The 27,186-nt window shown below is 43.1% G+C and overlaps 1 protein-coding gene and 1 non-coding gene across 13 annotated transcripts; one reads left to right on the forward strand and one right to left on the reverse strand.

Moving 5' to 3' along the window:
* Plcd4 (phospholipase C delta 4) lies at positions 1 to 27,122 on the forward strand. Of its 12 annotated transcripts, none has more exons than XM_074071733.1 (18): positions 1 to 4,692; positions 9,237 to 9,298; positions 9,414 to 9,593; positions 10,950 to 11,178; positions 12,285 to 12,414; positions 13,051 to 13,282; positions 16,513 to 16,714; positions 18,107 to 18,254; positions 18,913 to 19,065; positions 21,065 to 21,313; positions 22,449 to 22,544; positions 22,665 to 22,821; positions 23,176 to 23,292; positions 24,483 to 24,655; positions 25,204 to 25,339; positions 25,632 to 25,781; positions 25,860 to 25,967; positions 26,243 to 26,438. In XM_074071733.1, exons 2-17 carry the CDS (start codon positions 9,280 to 9,282, stop codon positions 25,964 to 25,966), a joined length of 2,478 nt encoding a protein of 825 aa, XP_073927834.1. In that variant the 5' UTR covers positions 1 to 4,692; positions 9,237 to 9,279; the 3' UTR covers position 25,967; positions 26,243 to 26,438. The 12 variants fall into 12 exon arrangements, with proteins under 12 accessions (XP_073927834.1, XP_073927840.1, XP_073927838.1 ...); XM_074071739.1 differs by having other exon boundaries at positions 25,632 to 25,745; XM_074071737.1 differs by having other exon boundaries at positions 21,068 to 21,313.
* Positions 5,305 to 5,366, reverse strand: LOC141422892 (small nucleolar RNA SNORD31). Its single transcript, XR_012447594.1, has one exon. It is a non-coding gene; the product is annotated as a small nucleolar RNA SNORD31 (small nucleolar RNA).
* Positions 27,123 to 27,186: the final 64 nt, after the last annotated feature.

Consider the following 27,186-nt stretch of genomic DNA (forward strand, 5'->3'; position numbering starts at 1 on the left):
TTTCTTTGTGGACAGGTCTAGAAGACTGCAACTGATGTACAAAAGCTGTTTGGGAGGTTGGAGTGGTACCCCTTTAAAGTGTCTCTTATAAGCCAGGCATGGTGGCTTATGCCTGTAATCCTAGATACTAAGAAGGTTTTAGGCCAACTCAAGCAAAAAGTTGGTAAGGCTGTATCTCAAGCAATAAGAAGTTGGGTGCAGTGGTGCACACCTGTCACCCTAGCCAGGTCCAGACCTGCTCATGCATAAAAGCAAGACCCTGTCTGAAAAATAATGACAGCAAAATAAAGGTAAGGGTTCCAGGCATGTACCACCACACCCAGCTTAGCCCCAATTCACTTTTGAAGCAGCATTACTCAGCCACTAAAACTTTCAAGAACATCATAAATGACAGTAGGCACCAAATTGCCATGAATGTAGACAAAATTCCCAGGCACCAACTATTCAGAAAGCCTAACAAGTATGATGCCTTGAGTTCAATGCAATTCACATAAAAGGAGAAAAATCACACAATTACTTGCCAGAAAAGAACACAAGCTTTAAAATCTGTGATTTAGGGGAAAAAATGGGCATCAGTGGCTCACAACTGTAAACCTAGGTACTCGGGAGGCAGAGATCAGGAGGCTCAAGGTTCAAGGCAGCCCAGCCAAATAGTTCTAGAGACCCTGTCTCGAAAATACCCAACGCAAAAAAGGACTGGTGAAGTGGCTTAAGTGGTAGAGTGCCTGCCTAGCAAGCATGAGATTATGAATGCAAACCCCAGTACCATCCAAAAAGGGGGGAAAAAAAGGCTGAAGTGATAGTGGCAGAGCATGTGCTTAGCATGCAAAAGGCCCTGGGTTCTATCCTGAGCACTGTAAAAACAAAGAAAAACCCAACTTTGAAAACCAGGAACAAAAAGGCAAGTTTTTTTTTGGTGGGGGGGGTGCAGAGTTTGGGCGGAAGCATAGGTTACTGGGGTTTGAACATAGTCATGCTTTCTAGGCAGGTGATCTACCACATGAGTCATACTCCCAGTGCAAGTTCTTAATCTAATAAAAGACTATCAACAGAAACCCTACAGTAAATCTCAAAATAATTGAAATCATTCTCCATGAGATGAAGAATGAAACAAGGGTGTCCACTATCACACTTCCATTTATCATTTCCCAGCCAGTGTGGTAAGCCAAGAAAATAAAGAAGGAATAGGATCCAAAAAAAACCACTCAAATACCCCTCAGTATTGCTGACATGATTTGTGTACATAGATAGCCCAAAACAATATTCTTAGAATTAATATATGAATTTACCAATGTTACAATACAAAGACAATGCAATGGACAAATCAAGTATCAGCTCTATGGATTGAAAAAATGCCAATTATTTCAAGTGGATCTGCTAGTTAATTCTAAGTAAAATCTTAGCAGATTTATTTTTATATTTTAACAAACTGATTCTAAAATTTCACCAAAACAGTCAAGGTGATCTTGAATAAAAACAAAATTGGAGTCTTTTCACTCCCAGATATCTTCCTTTTAACTTTCAACCTTTTTATGCAGTCATGACTCTTGAAGTGGTACATACATGTATTTTGTTTTTATGATTTTTCCTGAAGTTTGTCTCTTGGAATAGACTATTACTATTTTACCTACTATTATCCTGTTCTTGTTTTTTTTTTTTTTAATACTGCCTTGTCTGCTTCCTACCCCCACTGGATGAGTGAAGTGGCAAAACAGGCTTTTAATTTGAAGTTTGCTGGAATAGAGCAGTGGCTGTATATTCTCTAGTCTTTTGAAGTTACATATCCTAACTTTCAATTCTACATAGGATTTTTAAATGGAATCTGAAATTTTGAGTTGCCTTTTTGGACACTAAGAAGATGCTTTATTTCAGAAGTTTTGGTAGTTTGGATAGACTGGGGAACTGGTCTCAGACTTTCCAGCCTCAATGTTCTGAGAAGCAGAGATGTTTAAGTGTGTTGGCATCAGGCCTGGGTGGCAGAGTGAGAGTACCATGTTTAGGTCCCCCTCTTCCAGCTGCTACTTTGTTTCAATTTCAGGTTTCTAGGCCTTTCCTGGGCATGGGTCCCAGAAAGTCCCTCTGCTGCTACTTCCCTGATCAAATTTCTGGATCTGTTAATAATAGACAGCGTTGGGGGGAGGGCCAAGATTTTTGCAGAAATAGCAATTACCAAAGCAGATGGACAGTTACTGTGCCTAGAACCCTGTTGCTCCCTCTCTGGATCTAATGAGAGTCCTGCATTCTCTCCAAGGCCATGCCTTCCAGGTACTCTTGGGAGCTATACTACTAATATTGTGAAAGTCTCCAAATTCCACCTCTTTGAATCAGCACATGAACTGGGGAGAACTATTATGTTAGCCAGAATACTAAAACAAAATATTTGAGATCTGCACTCCAAAAAAAATCCAGAATGAGCAATAACACCCCTCACAGATCACCCAAGAAGAAAGGTTGGACAGATTGAGCTGACAGTGACTCGGAAGGAGGCAAATAGTATACAATCCTGGGATTAAAAGAGAAGTGATGTAGAAAAGGGAGAGTATGAAAGTGAAGCTCAGAAAAAGGAGATGATGATGTCAGAAAAGTAAAAAGCAGGACAAACATGTGAGATGGGCTCTATTAAGTCAAATCTAAAATTGACACAATTTACATTTTGGTGCCCCCTACTTATCTTATTTCCCAAGGATGGTCTCCCTTTGTACTCCTCTTCCCTTATCAAAACCTCTCTCAGAAAGAGGTATGTTGTAAATCATTTAAAACCATTAAGGCTTCAACAATTACCAGTTGCATTCAAGCATGGTGACACAAGCCTGTAGTCCCACCTTTTCTCAGGAAGTTGAGGTGGGAAGATCACTTGAATCCACAAGTTTGAGGCCAGCTGGGCAACATAAAGAGGTCCCATCTAAAGACATTTTTTTAAGTTAAAAAATCTTTTATTGTAAAAGATAATGCAAATGTAGGAAACCACATTTTATTTATATATATATATATATATATATTTATTTATCTATCTATCTATCTTAGTAAAGTATTATAATGTGAAGCCCTCTGTTTGCCCTCAGGACTAGAAATAAAACTTGGCCAGTTTTATTTTTCCAAAAGCCAGCTTTGTGCCCTATCCCATCACAACTCCTTTCTCTCTAAAGTACCCACTACCCTGACTTTATGGTCATCACTTAGGAGGATTATATTTTAATGGGACTGAAAGATTAGCTATAAATAACCACTAATGGTAGGATATTAGGCAATTGAGGAGGTGTGTTTGGGGAAGCCATGAGAGGCAGCCAGATCTTAGCACACTTAAAATCACAATTCTTTCTGTGCCTATGATTAAAATACACCTTACTGAAAAAGGATCCCACAGAAGTTCAATACAGTACTCTGTGCCCTTATCTGTCTTACTGTCATCCATTGGTCCAAAAAAGGTTATACTCCACAGTCTTCTCAAGACAGAACAAAAGCAACTCCCAGCACCCAGTGCTTGCAAGTGTGTGAGGGGCTGGTTGTTTCCAGTAGATGTGAGTCTAGGTCAGAGCAGAAATGTTGTTGGCCTTAGTTTCTTATTGTGATGTACTGGGTCATAATAAAGCCTTTTTCCTCTCAGGATTTGGCCACCTTTCCTTAATCTTGGTTTCTGTGTTAACTACTTATTCATTCACCATTATAAGGGGTTCATTGCCTTCCTTTCCTAGTGAGGGTCTTTACAGTCTGCGCCCGGCTTTTGCTGGGTTCTTACACATCGTGAACCTGCTTCATGTCTACTCACACCTTTGTAAATAATATATGTATGTAATATATGTATCCAGGTGTGGTGATGCACACCTGGAATTCCAGCACTGGAGAGGCTGAGGCAGAAGGTTAGCTAATTCAAGGCCAGCCTGGGCTATACAGTGAAACCCTGTCTCAAAAAATATACATGTGTATCCTAGCACTGAACAAACACATAGAAAGAATGAATGTGAAGGGAGAACAAATGAATTTTTTTCATATATTCATATGTGCATTCCTTCAATATTTAGCAAGTGCCTTAAACATACATAGATACTAACCTGCCCCTACACAGTCTACAATCGTTCTCTTTCTCCTCATTTTCCCATTTTCCCATCCTATTTCTACAGAACTACACTGAGTGCAGGACACAGAAACACAGGAGCAGGCTGATGGAAACAGACACTGTGGAAAGCAGCCAGATGAAATGAGGGCAAAGGCAGCCGTATTACATGCAGAGACCGACCAGAATGAAAAGCAGTGATTCACAGAGAACTGCAATTCAGACTCTCCTTGAGTTTCACTTTGAAAGCTACTGCGGGATTGGGGTCAGTGGGGGTGGGGGGATGGGAGAGGGAATCAAGATAAAGATTAGTCAGGCTTCTCCCTGGAGATATGTTGCCTGTCAATTGGTTCCTTACTCCTTTTCTGCCACCCTGCCCCCACTATTCCTTCACACTGACCAGTGCCCTGGGCCTTTAAGAGTTGGATGGGCTGGACTCAGGAAAGTGCTCACACCTCTCCCTACCATAACGCCTTCCCTCTGGCTATAACTCTGCCAGTCACAGCTGCAAACTGCAGTAGAAGAGGAGTGAAATCAAGTGAGTGCAAAGGAGAAAAAAAGCCAGGCTGGGTTTCCTTATCCCACAGCAGAGAACAGAGCATTGCAGAGCTCACAGACACAGGACTGCTATCCTGCTCATGGTAAGGACCTGGAGGTTCTGGCTAGCCTCTTCTACCTTTGCCCTGTCCTGCCTGAGTCCCTAACTGCCTTCCAGATGCTTACCCACCTGATTAGGTTGTACCCTAGACACCTTTCTCCACCCATACAGCTCAAAGCTTCACAGGTCTTCCCTCCTGTTTCTCTCCAGCTTCTTCTCTTTGACTCACAGTTTTCCTCCTGTCTGTTTCAATCACCCATTTATAAGAGGAACTTCTTAGCTGTCCAAGGCTGGGAGTGCTGACTCCCACTCCTCTGAGATAAATCCATCCCCAAAAGAGAAGAGTAAGAATTAGAATGGACAAGCTGTAGCATAGATTATTAGCAGATTTTTTTTTCACATTAAAAAGTTTTATTACAAAATTTAAAATGACAGTATGTTACCTTGAACAGCTAGGTTATGTAAGGTCTGAAAATTCTCTTTTTGATATTATCCAATCTTCAAAACATGATTGATTGCATTTATATGCACCTTGCAGTTTCTTTAGACCTCTAACTGCAGGCTGGAGTTGAGCAAAGACATGGCTCAGTTTCCATTTTGTGGAAGCCACCATTCTGGAAAACTTCCTATGGTTAGAACTTCCTATAGTTAGCTCACCAACTCAGAAAATACCTTTCGGTCACAGTAATCAGACTGGGGCGGTAGCAGATTTTTGAGGGTTACCCCATGAAGGTTGGCCAAAACCCATCATGGGGAGTCAGAAACTCTGGGTAATAGGAAGTTATGAGACTCCCTTGGAAAGAGTCAGCATTTGAATTCTGTGCCTTTTCTTCACCTTCATACTGAGCCAGGGCAGATTCTTGGTACAGAGTGCTGTGCTATGGAACTTTTGACCACAACTTCCTGATCTGTAATTGGAGACTTTAGGGTTTCCCAGACTTGCCTTTATACTAGGTGTGCTTGTTAAAAATAAATCACCTTTTTTTTATATATATACTAGAGTTTGAACTTGGGGCTTTGCACTTGCCAGGCAGGCGCTCTACCATGTGAGCCATGCCTTTTTGCTCTGGTTGTTTTTGAGATAGGATCTCGCTTTTTGCCCAGGCCAACCTCCTACTTATGCTTCCCCGCTGTAGCTTTGACGATAGGAGCATTCCATTACACCCAGCTTTTTCTGTTGAGTCTGAGTCTCATGAAGTTTTTGCTGGGGCTGGCTGAGAACAGCGATCCCCATGATCTCTGCCTCCCAAATAGCTAGGATTATAGGTGGAGCCACCAGTACTTAGCAAAAGTAAATAATGTTGAGCCTCATTCTTGGAAATTTTAATCTAGTAAATTATAGGGTAGGCTAAGGAATTCCTGTTTTTAAGACACTCTCCTATATGTGCTATATAGAAGCTTTCAAGCTCTAACATTATATGAGGGTTATCACCTGTGGCCAGAGCCATCTGTCCTCTTTATATGAATCAGGTTAGGCATAATCCTTCTCAGAAGCAAGGTAGTAGACAAAAAGATTCTCTTCATGCCCCTCAGAGAGAACTAAGACACCCTGAGTCCTCCTGTAATGTCATTGGTGCTAATGGTGACACTCTCTAAGTCCATCTCTAGGAGATACTGAAGCCACTTGGAAATTGAGGACCAAATCTTGCTCTGCAGTGTCAAGATATTTCCTACCTTATTTTATGTGTCTGTTTTCCCATCTTTACTACAGAAATAATTATCTGTATCATCAAAGATCTCCCCATGTGTGTCTAGGAGTTAATAGTTAATACCCAATCTCTTCTTCTCTGTTTTCATCCTCCTTACCCTTACCAGTGTCCCCATCCCAAACCCTTTATTCCTTCTCACTCTACTGCACCTGCATCAGTTGTGACCATCCTTCCTTTCAGATATCAGAATAAACACAAGACCTAGAACACTTAGGTGCTAACTTGCATTCTCTGGGTACTTTGTTTGGTCAATCTCCTAGGTTACAAGGAAAAGTGAGGCTGAGCAGAGGAATATCCTATTGAGTGTCTGAACCCAACTGTCCTGTCTTCAGACTATAAGCTTAAAATCCTCAAAGGGGATGAGAATCAGCTAGTATGAATTAGTGGAGACATAGAAAGGAAACAAAAGGAAGAGGTGATGAAGAAAAGGAATGAGGAGATGAGCAGAAAGAGCCTGACCTAAGTGAGCAAAGAGGAAAGCGGAGAAGATTGGGTGAGAGAAGAGTGAGCTGGGAAGAAAGGAAAAGGATGAGATTAGGCATGGGATGGGGAAAGGAAAGAAAGTGGGAAGGATTAAAAAAGGCTATTTGGTGGAATACAGGGGCAACAGAAAATAATGGAAAGGAGAGGAAAAATGTCAGTGTTCCTCACTGATTCCTGGGCTTGCTTCATCCTGCTTCCTGGGGAAGGCCCATTCTAAGGGAAGAATCTTGGCGAGTTCTCTGAGCTCTCTGGGTTCTGGTTCCAGTTCTGTCACTCATTCAGTTACTCTGGCAGGCCAGCCAATCTTTCTAATCTTCAGTCCCCTCCTTCATGAAGTGAAGTCCAGTTCTAATAGTCTGTGGCTCCCTGGGTTGTTGCTGGTGCTCTAATGACCACATGTCACCTGGATACAGGTTTAAAATAATAATTCAGATGTGGGAGTAGGATTATTTTAAAAAACCAAAAAAACAAGTTTGGATACCAGGCCTCTGTCCTCAGGCTTCGCATTTTCAGGACATCATTGTGAGGCACCTGGACACAGGAGTAAGGGAAGGTAATGCTGTCTTCTCCAAGGCCGAAGGCCCACCCAAGTCCCTACGCCCCAGGGGTGGGAGTTGAAGTTCAAAGAGGAGTGAAAGCAGGATGCTGGCAGGATGCTGGCACAGGAGATTAGACCTAGACCCAAGCCAACCTTGCCAACCTACAGACTTGAGGGCCTAAGAAATTTAAGAGTGACCTAATGCTTTCTACTACAGTCTTCTTACAGCTTCTGTAAGCCTCAGATTCCAAACTGCATTCTTACTCAGAAAAGAAGCTTTTCTGGTTTTTGGGAAGCACTTTGGGTTCCCTCTTCCATCCAGAGTTTTCTTCTAATCTCAACCAGACACACAAATTCAACCACAACCAGTGAAATCTTTTCTTCCTGAAATTCACTGGGCTGTTTCTCTCCCAAGAGGCTGCTTCCCAACCTTCCCCTCTCATTCTGTATCCCTTTAGAAAACCTCCTCTAGATCTCAAAGTTAAGAAAGATGTATTTTCAGTGACCCTCCACATTCTTCCTGAAGAATGTGGAAGAATTAATTACTCCTAGGCGAATTTATAAGGTCTTCTCGTTAAAGAGAGATAGAGCTCTAATATGCTGTGTGACCTCAGACCTAGTTACAAAGCATTCTGGACTTCTGCTTTTTCATCTGTAAAATATAGGAGTTGAACTGCATGTTGATTTAATGAAATACTAAGTGAACAATTGCTTTTCAGATGTAATGATTGATTTACAGGTTTTTAAAGTTTTTTTTACATGTTCACCATTGTCAAAATCCTACTTTTAAGAATCACAAGGCTGAACTGGAAGTATGGCTCAAGTGGTAGAGTGCCTGCCTAGCAAATTTGAAGTCCTGAGTTCAAACCCCAGTACCACCAGAAAAAAAAATTCCTAACAAGCACAAGGTCTTGAGTTCAAAACCCTAGTACTGTCAAAAAAGATCACAACACATTGCTGTTCAAGTATAGGCCTTAGCTTGTATTCAAGAACAGAGCTTTGTTTCATGAGCTTTGCCAGTTTCAGTATGATCTGATCAAGAATTGAGTATGTTTACAGGGGCAGAACTAGACAAATGAAAGTGGCCACTTCTAGTTCTTTTTAAGGGAAGTTTGTTGTAATTTAGTATGACAACTTAACCAGATCCTAAATTGGACAGCATATATCTTAAATGAGGTATCCTTTTTCAGGAAGTATGGGAAAATTTGAAAATGCAGTCCTGAGACTTATGTGATTTATTTGGTCCATTAAAAACTGTGTGACAATAACTGTTATGAAAAAGGATATAAAATATGCTTTGCCATGTGACGGTAGAAAACTACAACTAACTGTTGTATCAGAGAGAGTCTGCTCTAGCTCTTTAGGAGCTGGGCAATCTACGTGGGAGCACAGACAGAGCTCCCAGAAAAGGGTAGCTAGGACAACCACCCCTGGAGAAGAAAATGCTAAGGTGTAGACAGATTCCAGGTTCTTATAGGGGCTAGCCAGCACGATGAAATAATGAGGAACTGGGGAGTGACCAAGGTTCGGAGATAGGTTACCTAGTAAATTGTTGGGTAGTGGATGGGAAGAGAGTGTTTGGAGAAGCTCTGGTTTAGCCCTCCTTGGAGACAGTAGAGGCTCCAGGGTCAGACATATCTGGGTTTAAATTCTAATCCATATGTGATTTGAGGCAGGTTTCTTAGCCTATCTAAGTCTTGGAGTCACCAAACTCAAAGTAGAAGGAAAAATAACTACAGACTATGTCGATGTCATACCTGACACATAGTGGGCACTAAAGGAAACGCTGATTTCTTTCTCTTGCTTCCTTGATCTCTAAGAGTCACTCAAAGCCCTTTGCTCCTACTTTGCTCTTAGTTCTTCTAGGTGACTCTGGTGCCAGCTGGTGGAGCAGTGGGTGATGGCGTCACTTCAAGACAGTGAGTACCCCTGCAGGGAAAGAGGGCTTGGGGGACAGCCCAGGAAAGAGAAGGAGGCTGGACCCTGGTTCCAGAGCTCCTTCTGAGCCCTCTACTCTCCCCACTGACTACCTAGCCCCTGCTTTTCCTGGCCCAGGGCTGTCCACTGATCAGGACCTGCTGCTGATGCAAGAAGGCATGATGATGCGCAAGGTGAGGTCCAAAAACTGGAAGAAGCTAAGACACTTCAGACTTCAGAACGATGGCATGACAGTCTGGCATGCGCGGCAGGCCGGGGGCAGAGCCAAGCCCACCTGTGAGTGACCTGGATAGCTAGGGTGAACATGCGGGTGGACAGGTTTTTGAGGAGCCTGGCAACCTGAGAGCAGAGGAGGGACCAGCATCCTACCATACTGGCCCCTTGTGCTTTCCCATTTGTGGTCTTATCTGAGCTTACGCAAGGAAATTATAGCAAGTACTGCTGTTAAAAGGATTAAATTAGTTATTGCGTGCAGAGTCCTGGCACATACTAAGGCTGAATAAATCAAAGCTATATCCTGTTGTTATTATTATAAGACTATGATCTCAGGCATCACTATCTGAATTAAAGCCCTGGCTCTGTCACTTTCTAGCTGAGTGGCTTCAGACAAATTAATTAAACTAAGCTTCAGTTTCTTGATCTATAAGACGGGGATTAAACAGTACCTTCCCAGTAGGTTACAGATATTCAATGAGTTAAAATGCAAAGAATCCAGCATTGCATCTAAAACCAGGTTGCACCTTATAAATGTTATCCATTATAATTTATTTTTAGCAGCACTAGGATTTGAACTTAAGGCCTCACCCATGGTAGGCAGGCACTCACTGTTTAAGCCACTCTGCCAGCCCTTTTTTTGTGATGGATTTTATCGAGATAGGGTCTCCTGAACTATTTGCCTGGGGCTGGCTTTAAAATGTGATCCTCCTGATCTCTGCATCCTGAGTAGCTAGGATTACAGGGGTGAGCCACCAGTGCCTGGCCCATTCTATTTCTAATATAAAAATACATAATAACAGTATGCATCCTATTGGCCCAACTCTTTGTGATACCTCTAAAAATTTGATCACAGGATACATCTAAGAGAGTCTGCTTTAGAGACATAATAAAAGCTCCTGATCCATACCACCCCCAACTGAGGTAAGGGGGTGGAAGAATTTCTCTGGCTGCTTTCTAGCCATCTAGAAAGAGGAAATTCTCAAATCTGAATGGGGGCATATACTGTTTTGTAACTGCTTTTACCTTTCAAAGGTGTTTCCATTTCTCATCCCTGCCAGTTTTTGTGGGATCACCATTGAGAGTGGCCATGGAAGGGAACTATCCATTATTTGAGATGAGGACATGGAGGGGTTGAGTTGTTTTGGTCTCCACACTGCCAGCTGGTAGCTAGAAGACAGGTCTTGCTACTTCTAGCAGAGGCCCTTTGCCATATAGCCTATGAAAACAGTAAATGACTCATGTGGATTACTGAATCCCTGGGACCTGCATCTCCCTGTCTTTTGGGATTCAGTCTGCAGAGGCTGGAGCTCCTCCTTTCTACCTCTTCATGGAGAAGAGTATGGGTTCTTTCCCCTTAGCTTCTGCAATTTGTCAGACTCTTTTCCTCAGTGCTCTCATTTGCTTTTTCTTTGGCAGTCTCAATCTCTGATGTGGAGAGAATACGTTTGGGTCATGATTCTGAGTTGCTGCGCAACCTGGCAGAAGAGTTCCCCCTGGAGCAAGGCTTCACTATTGTCTTCCATGGCCGCCGCCCTAACCTCGACTTGATAGCCAACAGTGTTGAGGAAGCCCAGAGCTGGATGCAAGGACTTCAACTGTTGGTAGACTTTGTCACCAACATGGACCAACAGGAGCGACTGGACCAGTATCAACAAGATGGAGTCAGGGTGGGGACAGAGGGTAATTGAAGGAGCCGGATGCTGTAGGATTAGGGAAGGTGGAAAGAGGAACAGAGCTAGCGAGGCCAAAGCGTCCAGGTGGTATGGACAGAGACAGCTCAGGCTGATGTGTGGCTGAGGATTCTGTATGGGAAATGAATGCTTAGAGAGCAAAAACATAGGAAGGCAGAGTTTGGGCAGGGATCAGGACCCCAAGATTGGAGGAAGGGACAGAGAGGCAGGGGAGCAAACAAGGTGTTGCTCCTGAGAGTTGAATAAAAGATCCAAGAGGCATTAACTACCATGAGAGTGGGAAGCAATTTCTTAAGGGCTCAATGATGTAGACTGACTAGAAGATTCCTGGATTGTACACCAGTTCTTTCATTCATGCCTGCATTCACTCACCCTCTATTAAACAGAATGTATAAGCCAGTATGCCAAGTGGCTAATCTTTAGGCACACAAAGATTAATGAAACACAGATACTGCTTCAGTTAGTGGAAAGTATCAAATTGTGTAAATAATCCAAGTACCAAAGAAGTGGTATGGTACTTAGATTATTTGTATGTTAAAAGGAAGGCTATTTAATTCTACCTAAGAGAGTTCTAAGAAAGTTTCAGGGAAAAATAGCAAATGAGCTAGGCCTTTTAAAGGAGTATAATTTGAACACAAAGAGAGGAGGGGGAAAGGCACTCCTGCCTGAGGGAACAGCATGAATAAAAGGTTTAGAGAGAGTAGACTGAAGAGCAGGAGAGAGGGGTAAGCATCAGAGAGCAGGAAATTGTGTCTGCCCAAAATACAAAGAGGACAGAGATACATTGAGAAGGCTGAGTTAGGCCATATCACAGTGGCAAAGGAGATCTTAACTTCTATGTTAAGAAATTTGGGCTTCTTTCTGCAGTCAAAAGGGAGGTCCTTTGCAGGCACTTGAGTCATGCAGTGACAAGTTAGATTGGTGCTTAGGAGAGATTATTCTACAAGCTGTGTGGAGTCTGGCAGCAAAGATAGGGAGAGATGTCAATGAATGAACATGTACACACTACTGCACACATAAATACACATATACAGTGCTTTTTGCCTTGACTTAGACCTAGATGGCTGAGGGATTGGTTTCAGCGTGGCGACAAAAATCAGGATGGTCGGATGAGTTTCCAAGAAGTTCAGCGGCTGCTGCATCTGATGAACGTGGAAATGGATCGAGAGTATGCCCTTAGTCTCTTTCAGGTGAATCTGCCGGGGAAGGGTTTGCAGAAGCTGCCCAGGCTGGGCTTTCACTTGTCCAGAAGGCCTCTAACCCTACTCAGCAGCATTCACTTGTGGAATCCATATTGTGTGCTCTAGAAACATGATGGCCCAGTGGGAAGTATAGGGGATGATTATTGCCATTAAATCTTGTTGGAAAGATGAAAACAATATGTTATTATGTTGGACCTCAATGATCTGCTCTTGGCTAGAATTTCACAGGTTCCTAGTACAAAATTCCAACTAGAATGTGTATAAATAGGTATCTTCTGACCTTTTAGGGACCTTTAGGAGATACAATTCTTTCTGTTGAAAATTCTCTCTAGTAGCAAATTATATGCCTCAAATTTTGCTTTTTACTTACTGAAGCAGATTTACTATAAACATGAAATGTCAGGAACTCTGTGGGAATTTCATGGAAGCATGTTTGAATCTGTCATTAAAATTTCCCACTAAGGGCTGGAGATGTGGCTCAGGTAGTAGATCCTAGCAAATGTGAGGCCATAAGTCCAATCCTCAGTACCACCAAAAAAAAAAAGAAGGAGGAGGAGGAGGAGGAGGAGGAGGAAGAGGTTTCCCATTAATGTGCTCATCCACTCTCCCTAAACTCTCTCATAGGCAGCAGATGTGTCTCAGTCTGATACCCTGGAAGGAGAAGAATTTGTGCAGTTCTATAAGGCATTGACTAAGCGTACAGAAGTGCAAGAACTGTTTGAAAACTTTTCATCTGATGGGCAGAAGCTGACCCTGCTGGAATTTGTGGATTTCCTTCGAGAAGAGCAGAAAGAACAAGACCGGGCTCCTGATCTTGCTCTGGAACTCATCAACCGCTATGAGCCATCAGACAGTGGTAAGGGGAAATAGGTAGAGAAACACTGGACATGGGGGCCATTATTGTTAAGATCCAGAGACAAACAGTCTTTTGCCTAACTTAGGGAATGTTAAGACCACCCTACCCAGGCCCCTTTCTCAGTCATAGTCATCTTATTTAACTACTACTCCTGAATGGGGGCAGTCATTCTCTGGCCAGACAAGACAGAGAGATATCTCCTCATGTCTCAGGAGGAAGAAGAATCCATGGGTCCCCTTTACATCACGATGCTCAGGTTTCATATCCTTTACTTACAGGAAGTTCTTCCTACTATCAACTTAGTCCTCAGTGGAAACAGAAAAAAACCTGTGGTCCTCTTGTTTTGGCCTCTTCTCTAATGCAAATGATTTCTTTCCCTCATGGTTCCCGTTTATTGTCCCTTTAAATGCTGGCTCTTTGCCCTTTCCTGAGATTTCTCCAAATTTTCAAGTTGTTTTTGAGTTTCTAAACCCCTGAGCCAGGAATCTAGTTAATCTGGGCCTGGGGGAATGATGAGACCTTATTTAGCATTTAACAAGAGCAGCTAAAATATGCCCTCTGTCTGTAAACTTTCCTCCACTTTGCTCCTTAGTTGACTCAGTTTCTGTGCCTCCATTCTCTTCAGGGTGTGAGAAAGTTACATTGATAGTAAATTACAAGGCACTTTCACATTCGTCACTCAATTTACAACTTTGCAAATCAATAGCAATAATCTTTATCGAACCTTTGCTAAGTATTCTTAATACATTAGTATCTCTACATACCTTTTCTCTTTTAAGCCTTCATGTTAAAATGGGTTCTGTTATTAAGTCAGTGTTACAAAATAGGAAAATTGAGATTTAGAAAGATTAAATGACTTGCTGAAAGCCAATAGCTAATGAGAATGGAACTGGAATCCAAATCCAGGTCATCTCTTAACTGATGCTTCTCTTGAAAATGAGGGTGAGATGGAATGACTGAGAGCAAGACAAGTGATCCAAGTTTCCTGGGTCTCAATTCCTACTTCCTTTCATTCATTCATTTCACTATTTCAGTTAAGCTTTATTGAGTACCCATAATGTGTCAGGATCTATGCTGAGCACCAGAGATACAGTGAAAGACACTGTCCTTCTGGAACCTAGAGGTAAAACAGAAAGTGTTGGAATATCCTGACTTGACTTGAAAGTGTTGATTCCTGACTTGTGTGGGTGTTCAAAGAATGGGGGCTCTTAAACCAATAACTTCACAAAATGAAATTGAAGAAGGTCAAGTTAAAAAAAAATAGAATCTTCTGTTCCTAGTGCAGGATCCAGTATGTATCAATTACATTTGTTATGGCTTGAAAGTGTCTCCCAAAGTAAATGTGTTAGATACTTGATCTCCAAAGCAACAATGTTGAAAGGTAGAACATTTAAGAAGTGATTAGGTCATGAGGCTCTGCCCTCATGATTGAACTGTTTTTTATCATGGAGGTGGGTTAGTTATCAATGGACGGAATTCTTGATAAAAGGGTGATTTGGCTTCCTTCCCTTCTCTTGCTCTCCCATGTGTTCTCTTGCCCTTCCACTTTCTGGCATGGGACAACATAGCAAGAAGACTCTCACCAGATGCAGACCCCTCAATTTTAGGTTTCTCAGGTTCCAGAACTGTAAGAAATAAATCCTTGTTCTTATAAATTAATAGTCCCAGTCTGGTATTCTGTTATAGCAGCATAAAACAGACTAAAACAACATTACTCTATTCTCCAACACTCTTTTTTTTTTTTGTGACTGGCTTTGAACTGTGACCGTCCTGATCTCTGCCTCCTGAGTATCTAAGATTACAGGCGTGAGCCACCAGTGCCCAGCTTCTCCACCCCTCTTGGTGTTCCTTCCCCTTGCATTTGACAATTTGATATGAGTGCAGTATTATTCAAAAGACCTGTGTTCAAGTCCCTACTCTGCTTCTTAATTGAGTAACCTTGGGTAAGTCATTTAACCTATCTGAGACTCATTTTTCTCATTTGTAAAATAATTGGTAATCAAGTGAAATGAATAAGAAATATATCTAACAAGTATGGACTTATCTGAACGATTTGAGTAATCTCTGTCAAAAATGAGACTTCATGCCCAAATTCCTGCCATTTTTCACTGTCGTCATGCTTTCTCAAACCTGGAATAGGGGAGCTGGGCATGAGTGTCAGGTCATTCTAACTCCCAAGGGAGCCTCTCTGCAGCAACATGTGCAGCCTAGTGCAAGACCTGGCTGCCTGGTTTCAGATTCCAGCCCCTCCACTTACTAAGTTATGTAACTTGGGACAAGTTATCTAACTTGTCATGGCTGATTATATTAGATTTCTTCATGCGTAAATGAGAGCATTAAATGAGATGATGGATGTAATGTCCTTCACATGGAACAAGTGCTCAATAAATGTTGCTCTTTGTTGTTATTATATGAAGCCCATACTGAGAAGAGTGAGGGCTATGGAAAGAGTAACGGGGCCCTTTCTTCAACAAGAGTATAGCCTAAGATGATGTTGACAAATGCTCCCCCAAACACCACACAGAAGCATTAACAGTGGCGAGAAATGCTCAGATAATAGGTAACACAGCTGCAGAACCTAAGGAAGAAAACATGTCACTAACATACTCTCTAGGCTCTAGTTTCCTGTCTGTACAGTTAGTCTTTTGAACTAGTACTGTGCTTATTATACTAACTGTGAGGTCCATGTGACTATTTACATTTAAATGAACTAAAATCAGATAAAATGGCAAGTTTAGTGCCTCAGTCATAGAAGCCACATTTCAACTGTTCATAGCCACGTGTGACCACAGGCTGCCATGTTCAATATTACAGATGAGAACATTTCCTTCATTGTAGAAAGCCCTTTTCTGGACAGCACTGGATTAGAAGGATTTTTTTTTCTTTGAGACAGTCTCACTATGTAACCCAGAGTAATCTCAGACTTGGTGTGTAGCCCAAGCTGATCTCAAACTCTCAATCCTCCTGCCTCTACCTCCCAAGTGCTAAGATTCAGGATTGTGCTAACACATGCACTCTTGAATGATCTTAATGGTTCCCTTTAACAGTCTGAGGGTAGGAATGATTGAAATGATAGACACTGGATGGGCAAGATTGGTATCTGGAGACTGGGAATGGGCACTATCTGAAAGGCAGGACTCTGAGCTGGGGGAGAACTGGCTGTAGTTGTGCTGGTCCATATGTTCCCACCAAGAGACTCTCACTTTAGTGTTTCCCCCTCTGTACCCCAGGCAGACTGCGGCACGTGCTGAGCGTGGATGGCTTCCTCAGCTACCTCTGCTCAAAGGATGGAAGCATCTTCAACCCAGCTTGCCTTCCCATCTACCAAGATATGACACAACCTATGAACCACTACTTCATTAACTCTTCTCACAACACATACCTCGTGGCGGATCAGCTTTGTGGCCAGAGCAGCATCGAGGGATACATACGGTGCAGTAGAGAAAGGGTTCAGTTTATGACAAGGACCACCTGTGGGAAACCGAAGGTGGCTGTCAGTGGGTCACAGGGATTGAGAAAGGTGTAGAGGGGGTTCGGGGCTGAGGGTCCCTGGGTAACTGAGACATTTGGAGAAGATATTAAAGAATAGCGGGAGAATGGTAATGGAACCTGATGGGTAAATGGAATTTCTCTCTCTTTCATGAACTATGAAACTCTCAGAACTTAGAGGCTGTGGCATATTTATTTTGAACAAGTAAACTGGATGCTAAAGGGAAGGTAGTAGATCACAGGAGTTTTTAAAAAAATGGGTTCTAGAGTCAGACCATCTGAGGTCAAATCCTGGTTTTGTCACTTGGTGTTTTGGGGCTAATTAACCTCTTTATGCCTTGGTTTCCCTATCTATGAAATAGGGAGAGTAACAATGTGTATTGTTTCAGGGTTGTTGTGAAGATTAAATAAGATAATCAGTGTATCAATAGGTAATAAGTGGCAACTGCTTTTATTGTGATTAATCATGAATTAGATTAAATAGTCAAGATATCTTTATAGTGCTAGCAACTGAACTAGTAGCTTCAAGGGATACAAAAATGGGTAGAACTTTTACTCAGAAATGAGTGAGAGCCAGGTGCTGATGGCTCACACCTGTAATCTCAGCTACTTGGGAGGCTGAGATCAGAAGAACTGCAATTCTAGGCCAGCTGGGCAAATAGTTTATAAGACCCCCATCTCCAAAAAAATAAACAAAGCAAAATGGACTGGACATGTGGCTCAAGAGGAAGAGTGCCTACTTTGCAAGCCAACACCCTGAGTTCAAACCCTAGTCCCACAAAAAAAAAAAAAAAAAGTACAAACTTCCAGGTTTCCATTGTAGGAAGACTAGTTGTGAAAATAAGGTCTGGGAGTGTAGCTCAGTGGTAGAACGTGTGCTTAGCATATGTGAGGTACCCTGGGTTCAATTCCCATTGTGTGTGTGTGTGTGTGTGTGTGTGTGTGTGTGTGTATGTGTGTAGGGAGAGAGAGAGAGAGAGAGAGAGAGAGAGAAAGAGAGAGAGAGAGAGAGAGAAAGAATAAGGTGTAAATTTACTGAGAGTTTGAATAACCCAGGAGTTGTACAGATATATACAACAGAAAACCAAGTATCATGAGGCCATGTGTGATGGGTTGCTAAGGATTGTGATCTGGGCAGAGTGAGAATGAGTGGAGACTAGTGTGTGAGCTACAGCCATTTCCCAGTGGACTGAGAAGGCTCCATGAGGATAGAACTTGAAGGGGTCTAGATGGGTAAGTGCTGGTGAACACTGTCCTCTAGAGTGAGGAGAGGGTCTTTAGTGGACGATCATACCTTGACTTCTCCTGCCTCTTGGGGGTTTGGGATTCTTGCAGGGCCTTGAAGCGGGGGTGCCGCTGCGTGGAGGTGGATGTATGGGATGGACCTAGCGGGGAACCTGTTGTTTACCACGGCCACACCCTGACTTCCCGCATCCTGTTCAAAGATGTCTTGGCCACAGTAGCACAGTATGCTTTCCAGGTAGTAGTTCCAGGTTGGGAACAGTGCTAAGGCAAGAAGGTCTGAGGGAAGAGTGACTAGTTCTGAGTCTGGGGAGTGTGGAGGGGTACAGGGAGGGTTATAACAAGTGTCATGATATGTGTAAAAGAGGTTTTAACTCTAAAGCATCAGAAAAATACTAAGGGATTAATTTATCATACGTAATTAGTAGTCATAGAAATAATTACTAGTTAATAACTACTATTTCTAACAATTTCTATTACCTATCTGGGAAAGGGTGGTAAGGAAACAAACAGAACACAGTGGTGAGCAGGAGTAGGGGACAGTAGAACTCTGGAGATAAAAGCCTGAGAGTATAATGTGAGCACATGATTAAAAGATGGCCTGACTCTCCCACTTTGAGCCTGAAAGCTCAAAGCTTTCAGAGAGAGCTGAGTCAGACTTGGCACAGGATAAGATTTGGAGCCCTGTGAGTGACCTTTACATGTGGATAGTGTGTGCCCCACATGTAAAAGCCCCAGATCCAGCAAGTCCCACTGAACCCTATAGTGTAGTTGGAGGAATTTATCAGAGTAGTACTCATTTGAGTGAGTAAATGGAAGGGGCATAGGAACCAAGGGTTAGGAGAAGGAGGTTATAGGGTTTCAGACCTCTGGATGCAGCATCCCCTCCTCACCACCAGACATCAGACTACCCACTCATCTTGTCCCTGGAGAACCACTGCACCTGGGAGCAACAGGAGACCATGGCGCGGTATCTGACTGAGATCCTGGGGGAGCAGCTGCTGAGCACCACTGTTAATGGCATGCCCTTGAATCAGCTGCCCTCGCCCGAGGTAAGGAACCTAGTGCCCCCAGCCAGGCTCTACTGTGGCTTCCATGTCCCTTCACCATTGTTCCTTCTTCCATGCTCCTCTTGTTTCTTTCTTTCTATCTTCAGATGGACCTTCTGGCTGTTTCTTTAATTTTAGAAGATCTAATTTTACTTACATTCCTCTGAGTTTTAAGTCAACTATTTGCTTTGTATTTCATTTAAAATGGAAATATCATTTTTCCTGATAGTTCATAATTTGTGTCTACCATACAAACAATATAGAGAAAGGGAAATCCTCCTCCATTATAATCCCAACCTCTTCCAAAATAATATCTGTCAATAGACTGTAAATCTCAAGGCCATATTCACGCTAAGTACATGCTCTACCACTGAACTACAACTCTAGCCCCTATCAACAGATTTTTAAAATGGGTATGTACATGTGTGTATATTCTCATTTTAAAAAACATGTCTAGGATCATCTTACATATTCTTTTTATATTTTATATATAATATATATATATCATGGGTATCATTTTTTTTTGTGGGACTGGGGTTTGAAACTCAGGGCTTTGTCCTTGCAAAGCAGGTGATCTACTGCTAGAGCCACACCTCCAGTCCATTTTGCCCTGGTTATTTTGGAGACAGGGTCGTGAGAACTATTTGCCTGGTCTGGCCCTGAACCATGATCCTCCTGATCTCAGCCTCCCAAGTAGCTAGGATTACAGGTGTGAGCCACTGGTATGGCCCAGCTATGGGAATCCTTTTCATGTATATTTTTTCCTTTTTAATAGCTCTACAATATTCCATTTTCTGTTATGGTTCATAATTTATTCAGTTTCACATTTGGTTGGCATGTAGGTTGTTCATAATTTTTAACTTGTACATATAGCTTTGTATACTTATTCTTTCTTTGAAGAAGAATTGAAATTTTGAAGAAAAATTTCTAGAAGCAAAATTGCTGGGTTAAAGACTTTGCATTCTGACAATTTTGACTGTATCGCCAAATTGCCATCTGGAAAACATACCAAATTATGAACCAACAATAGAAGAAGAGTGATCACAAGCAACTCCATGAGTAAGATGATTCATAATGGTGTACATTGAAAAAGGGTTTTATTTTGCTCTTTTGAGACTTGCTATGTAGCCCAGGGTGGTTCAGTCTCACTCATGACCCTCATGCCTCAGACTTCAAGTGCTGGGATTATATCCACACATCACTACACCTTGCACTTATTAGCATATTTTGTCTTTTGGAAGGCAAATTTTTCCATCTTTTATCTTTCTTTCTTTGTCTCTCTCTTTCTCGCTTGCTCTCTTTCTTTCTTTGGTGGGATTGGGGTTTGAACTCAGGGCTTTACTGCTTGAGCCACACCTCCAGTCCATTAAGTTGTGGTTATTTTGGAGATGGCATCTTGCAGACTATTTGCCTGGTCTGGCCTCCAACTATGATCCTCCTGATCCCAGCCTTCTAAGTAGCTAGGATTACAGGCATGAGCCACCAGTGCCTGGCTCGTCCATTTTTTTCTGTCTTCTGAATTTTCTTTGTTTTTTTTTGTGTGTGTGATAGGGTCATGCTATGTAGCCCAGGCCGACCTCAAACTCATGATCCTTCTGTCTCAGCTTCCTATGTGCTCAGATTACAGGCATGTGCTAACATGTGTGGCTTCTGAGTTTTCATATCATGTTTCTAAAAGCTCTTCCATTATAAGATTATTCACAAAGATTCTCTATTTTCTTTTCATACTCATATAGATAGATAGATATATTTAACCTAAATATATATGTAGCATGTTAAACGTGAGGTATGAGCACATACTTTTTTCCATATGGATAGAGATGTCACAAGTTTGTTTAACAGTGAGGGAATCTCTATCATATGTATTAAGCAGCCAGTCTCTTCCAAGGGAATCTGACCACTCACTTTCTTTCTCTGCCTTTGAGAGCAGTGGAACCTGATACATTCCTATGAGGGCCCCAGAGCAGACAAGTAGACAGGTTTCTTCATTTTTGTCCCCTAGCAGCTTCGAGGGAAGATCTTGTTGAAGGGAAAGAAGTTAACAACACTTGAGGAGGATATTGAGGAAGAAGAGAATGAGGAGCTACAACCTGAGCTGGAGAGAGAACAGGGGTCAGAGGTGGAGCTAGACCCCTTCTTGGAGCCTGAGCCTGAGCCTGAGCTTGAGCCTGAGCTTGAGCCTGGGCACGAGCCTGAGCCTGAGTCTGAGCCCCAGGAACCAAGTTCTCGGAGTAAGGACAAACAAGAGAAGGTATGCCAGAAATGGTCTTCTGCTGGGCATTTGGTCATCACAACCTGAGGGCTGTTTTCAGAAGAAACTAGAGCGAGCAGAGTGGAAGGCCAAGGAGAAAAATGGCCCTTCCTCCCAATAAAAGAGGCATGAGAATGCATACATAGTATTGCTATGTGTGATAAATTGCTATATATATTAATACATTGCAGTGCTTTTCCAACTTCTTTGGGCCATGAAATCTTTTTCTTTTCTTTTTTAAAAATGAAATATTACATGGAAGTTCAGTATACTAAATGGATAAATGCAGAACCATTCTAATTAAAGGCCTCATTAGACTCCCTCCTGGGTCCAAGTGAGATGGGTAGGTTCAAGCTTGATGGGCAGGCAGATTAGTCCCAAGAGAACAAGGGAGCTAGGGAGAGATGAAGGACACATCTTTGTACTTCTGTCTCCTTAAAGGCCTGTTTGAAATCCACTGGTGTGTGCGTGTGTGTGTGTGTGTGTATAGAGCTATTACATTAGCTGAACAGGGGTTACTTGAATGATCTCTGTGACCTTAACTACAGTAGGCTTAGAGAAAGCTTCTTGGAAAGGGTGATGTTTGAGTTTGAGGAAGAGCCAAAAATATCAAAAAATGAGCATGGAGGAAAGAGAAACTTGACATGGGGAAGGTTATTCCAGCATGGTCCATCTCCATGTGGGGAAGGAGGACTCTGAAAGAGAAGGGGTGCCATTGGTGGGACCTCCAAGATCTGGGTTTGAAGTCTGCATTTCTCTCTCTTGTACACTTGCTTGGCTTATTCCTGACTTCTAGTTATCCTGTTCTCTCTGGGACTGTGGTATTTAACCTACTGCCATATCTAGGGATGGAAATGAGAATTCAGGGGACAAATACAAAGATACTATTCTGGGAGCCTCACATCCTTCCAGGTGTGAATTCCATGACCAATTGCATACCTCATCATATGTCTGTATTCATATACATTTTGACCAAAGATTATTGTTCATTTGCTTTAAAAGAAGAAAGATAGAGAGGATGACACCTCTCTCTTATTGTCCAAGATGTAACACAGAGAAGACCCTCCAAACTCAGAGGCTGAAACTGATCCCAGCAGTATATGCAGACTGCTTTTATTCCTATCCCCACCCCCAGGTTGTGAAGTGCCCGCTGTCTGGTCTGCCTATTTGTTGTCAGATTATGGTCCAAACTCCTAGTTTCAATCCTGAGTCCCTTCTCTTATCCAAGCAGGTGAGACAGGAGGGAGAGTGCAGTGGGGAGGCAGTGGGTAAAGGCTTACGTGGATGGGCATTAGCTTCTTCCCTCTCAGATGCTGAGTGTTTAATTCCATCTCCCCTCTACTTTCCCCAGATAGCCAAGCCTATCTTGTGTCCAGCCCTCTCTGCCCTGGTTGTCTACTTGAAGTCTGTCTCATTCTACAGCTTCACTCATTCAAAGGAACACTACCATTTCTATGAGATATCATCCTTCTCTGAAGCCAAGGCCAAGAACCTCATCAAGGAGGCTGGTCAGGACCAAAATGGAAGGATAGGGAGGGAAGTGGGATGTGTAGATTCAGGCCTGATGGTCAGGCAGTAAATCCTAAGAAAAAAGACAAGGGAGCTAAGGAGAGAAGAAGGAGCTAAGCAACTCCTTAGCTGGAGAAAAGAATGATAGTGAGCATAAGGCTCTGCAGGGAGGAAAGTTGGGGGAGATGATCTGGATGGAGCAGAGTGGAGAGACACATTGAAGCTTTCTGGAGTCAACTTTCAGATGTCAGGGAGAAGAGTGAAGTGAGCAGGCAGGGTCTTTGAGACCAGCAAAGTGGGAGGATCTGCCTAGGATGGAGGAGACTTCTATCTCTCCCTCTTCCTTATTACAGGCAACGAGTTTGTGCAGCACAATGCCTGGCAGTTAAGCCGTGTATATCCCAGCGGTCTGAGGACAGACTCATCCAACTACAACCCCCAGGAACTCTGGATTGCAGGCTGCCAGATGGGTGAGGAGGCAGCAGGGACGGGGAGGAGCGAATGGAGGAGCAGCTGATGGGAGATAAGTTCCTTAGTGTAAGAAGGACCAGAGAATGCTTTAGGGAGCCCTAAGGTGAGAGCTGGGATGTAGCTTAGTGGTTTGATGTTTGCCTAGCATGCATGAGGCTGTGGGGTCAATCCCAGTACCACAAAAAATAAAAAACAAAACAAATTTTGAAAAAAAAAAAGTTAAAAAAAAAAAAAAGTCAGGTGCTGGTAGCTCACGCCTGTAATCCTAGCTACTCAGGAAGCAGAGATCAGGAAGATCGTGGTTTGAAGCCAGCCCAGGCAAATAGTTCTGCGAGACCCTGTCTCAAAAAGCCCTTCACAAAAATAGGGCTAGTGAAGTGGTTCAAGGTGAAGGCCCTGAGTTCACAAAAAAAAAAGGAGCGTTAAGGTGAGAAATGTACTATCTACGGAGATGTTTGCAACAGGCAGTCACTTTTTTTTTTTCTTTTTGAGAAAGGGTCTCTCTATGTAGTTCAGGCTGGCCTTGAACTCATAAGCCTCCTGCCTCAGCTTCCCAACTCCTGGGATTATAGGCATGTGCCACCACACCCAGCTCCAGCAGGCACTTTTTAAAATTATTTTATTATTCATATGTGCATACAAGGCTTGGGTCATTTCTCCCCCCTGCCCCCACCCCCTCCCTTACCACCCACTCCGCCCCCTCCCTCTCCCCTCCAGCAGGCACTTTTATACCCATTACCTGTCTTTGTGTGTGTGTGTGTGTGTGTGTGTGTGTATGACTGGGTTTGAACTCAGGGCTTTGTGCTTGAAAAAGCAGGTGTTCAGGCTAGGGGTGTGGCTCAAGTGGTTGAGCACATGCCTAGGAAGCTTGAGGCCCTGAGTTCAAACTCCAGCCCCACAAAAGAAAAAAACCAGCACCACCAACAAAAAACAAAGCAAAGCAGATGCTCTACCATTTGAGCCACACCTTCCTGTCCATTTTGCTGTAATTATTTTGGAGATGGATTCGCACAACTATTTGCCCAGGCTGACCTCAAACAGCAATCTTCCCGATCTTAGCCTCCCAAGTAGCTAGGATTACAGGTGTGAGTCACTGGCGCCTAACTTACTTGTCTTCTTAATCCCTTGAAAGAGGGGCTGGAAGGTCTCCAAGGTGAATCTTCCCCATCTTTTCTCCTGGGGTCCTCAGTGGCTATGAATATGCAGACCGCAGGACTTGCAATGGACATCTGTGATGGGCTCTTCCGTCAGAATGGTGGCTGTGGCTACGTGCTGAAGCCAGACTTCCTGCGTGATACCCAGAGCTCCTTCCACCCCCACAGGCCCATCAGTCCTTTCCAGGGCAAGAGACTCTTAGTTCAGGTATGATGGAAAGAGAAAGTACCGAACCTGGAATAGCTGGGATAGAAGTGGGGGAGGAGGTGGTTAGACTGACAGTAGTGTAATTGGTTGAAAATTCTTCATGAGAGGCAGGACAGTCTGGTTGTTAATAGTACAAACTTTGGAGCTAGCTGCCTGGTTTCAAACCCACTTCCTGGTTTGGGCAACTTTCCTTAGCCTCTCTGTACCGCAGTGTGCGCACCTGAAAAATAGGGGTACTATCATTACCTACATCACAGGGTTGTGAGAACTGCAACAGTTAAGATCATGTGCTTACAACTTCTAGGGCATAGTAAATTTAGTAGCGGTTGCTGTCATTGGCATGCCTACTTTCAAACCTTCTTGAATTTTTACTTAAATGCATTTAAAATTGTAGATACTAGAATAAAATACATTACCCTTGGAAGATTAGTTTTACAAACTAAGAAGTTATAGTGCAAGGTCCTGTGTCTTTGCCTCCCCTGGGTGTGAGAGTTGAGGGGCAGCTGGGCTGAGCAGAGGCTCATGAGGTTCCAGTGCCCTGGTTGCAGGTGATTAGTGGTCAGCAACTCCCCAAAGTGGACGACACCAAAGAGAGGTCCATTGTGGATCCACTGGTGAAAGTGGAGATCTTTGGCATTCGTGCAGATACAACCTGGAAAGAGACCAGCTATGTGGAGAACAACGGTGAGAGACTGGGTGGTGCTGGGGAAAGAGGTGGTAGGAGCATGACTGCTGTTCCCCTTCTATCCTGTCCTCAATTAGTCTGTTTTACCTTCCAACCCCATGGGGCAATGTGGAACAGTACAAAGAATCCTGCCCCTCCCTTACAAGCTTCAGTGACTTGGGAAAATTGCTTACACATTTTGCTCCTGTAAAACAGACTTCTATCTAAGTCAAATAACCCTGGGAAAGCAACTCAGTGTGAGTCTAGAGAAGATAATGTCTATTCCTTCATTTCCATTTATCCCCCCCTCAGGTTTTAATCCATACTGGGGGCAGACACTATGCTTTCATGTCCTAGTGCCCGAACTTGCTGTGTTGCGTTTTGTGGTAAAGGATTATAACTGGAGACCCCGACATGGCTTTATTGGTCAGTTCACTCTGCCATGGACCTGTATGCAACAAGGTTAGACAGTCCTTGAACCTTTGGCCAACACCCCAATTCTGGCTGTCTTCCTAATGCAGTCCTTCTACCCTTTTCTAGGTTACCGTCACATACACCTGCTCTCCAGGGATGGTATCAGCCTCCACCCAGCTTCCATCTTTGTGTACATCTGCATCCGGGAAGACCTGGGGCAGGAGAAATCTTGAGGTGGGTACTTCATAGCAAGGACAGATATGTTGGCTTTAAATGGTGAGAAAAACATGGAAGGATGCTCTGGAGAGAGCAAACAGAAGTAATGAAAACCAAGCTTTGGATTGTGCATTCTCAGACACAAAATTACCTTGCCCTTCCTAACAAGAAAGTCTGAGACCTGATTTCTCATCTTCTTTCACTTCCCTTTTTTTTCACAAGCCTTTGGTATCTTTCCTGACTTTTCCTTTTGTGTACTCTATACTGGAGTTCCCTCCTTCCTCTTGCTGTAGGCTCAGTCCCATACTCAGATCTACTAATCTCTCCCATCAACTTTGGTGTGAAGGCAGATTGCAACTAAAAACCCAGAGGGGCTTGGAGCAGAAAAACCTACAGAAGCATTATCTCCTTCACCCCTAACTTCCTCAAAACCCAGAGCAAAAAGAAGGATAAATCAAGGCTCAAGGCACCACAGGCAAAGGTTGGGGAAGGATTCCTGACACCAGGACTGTACTATGATTCTCCAGAGAACACTGCATAAGCCTCAGTCCCCACTGGACTGCTCCTCATTAGCTGGTGTAAATAGAGCTTTTCTCTTCAATTTGGCTCCAGTATGGTCTGTCATTGTTGGGCAAAAAGGGGAGGTACAAGGGAAGAGTTGGGGGGATATTTGGGTAATCAGATGGGGCACAAATGGTAGACAAAGTTTCACCAGACCTCATACATGTGCTGTATTAGAAGGAAATAGAAGAGAGGCTTCTAAGGGGCAGAGCAAACGAAGGTTGATGTGGTCCCAGCCCTTAAGAGTTACCCTGAAATAGTCCTGGTTCATGTATGTTGTCACTGCATAATTATTAATAGCATCCTCTTTAATTTCCTCAGATGATCAATTACATAGTGACGCACTATGAATTATATTGCAAGAATTCTGAATTGGAGATTTACTTCCCCAGTCCTCTGCCTTTCACAGAACTCTGCTTTCACTCTTTAGTGCAGTAGCTGAGCCAGTCTGAGCACACATGATTAAAACTGCTCCTAGGCTGCAGTGGGTGGCAATCCTCCCTCTACAAGCAGACAGGGGGTTTGGAAGTAGGAAGCAAGGCAAGGGCCAGGACAGGCTCAAGGTCAGAGAGAAGGCAGACCTTGGTCTGTTTCAAAACCTATCTCTGAGTGAAAGTGGAAGAGACAAAGGAGGAGCAGATGTCTAAGAATGGACAGAGTCTTGATATGTTAAGAC

The sequence above is a fragment of the Castor canadensis genome, chromosome 4, assembly GCF_047511655.1.
Source record: "Castor canadensis chromosome 4, mCasCan1.hap1v2, whole genome shotgun sequence".
Lineage (NCBI taxonomy): Eukaryota > Metazoa > Chordata > Mammalia > Rodentia > Castoridae > Castor > Castor canadensis.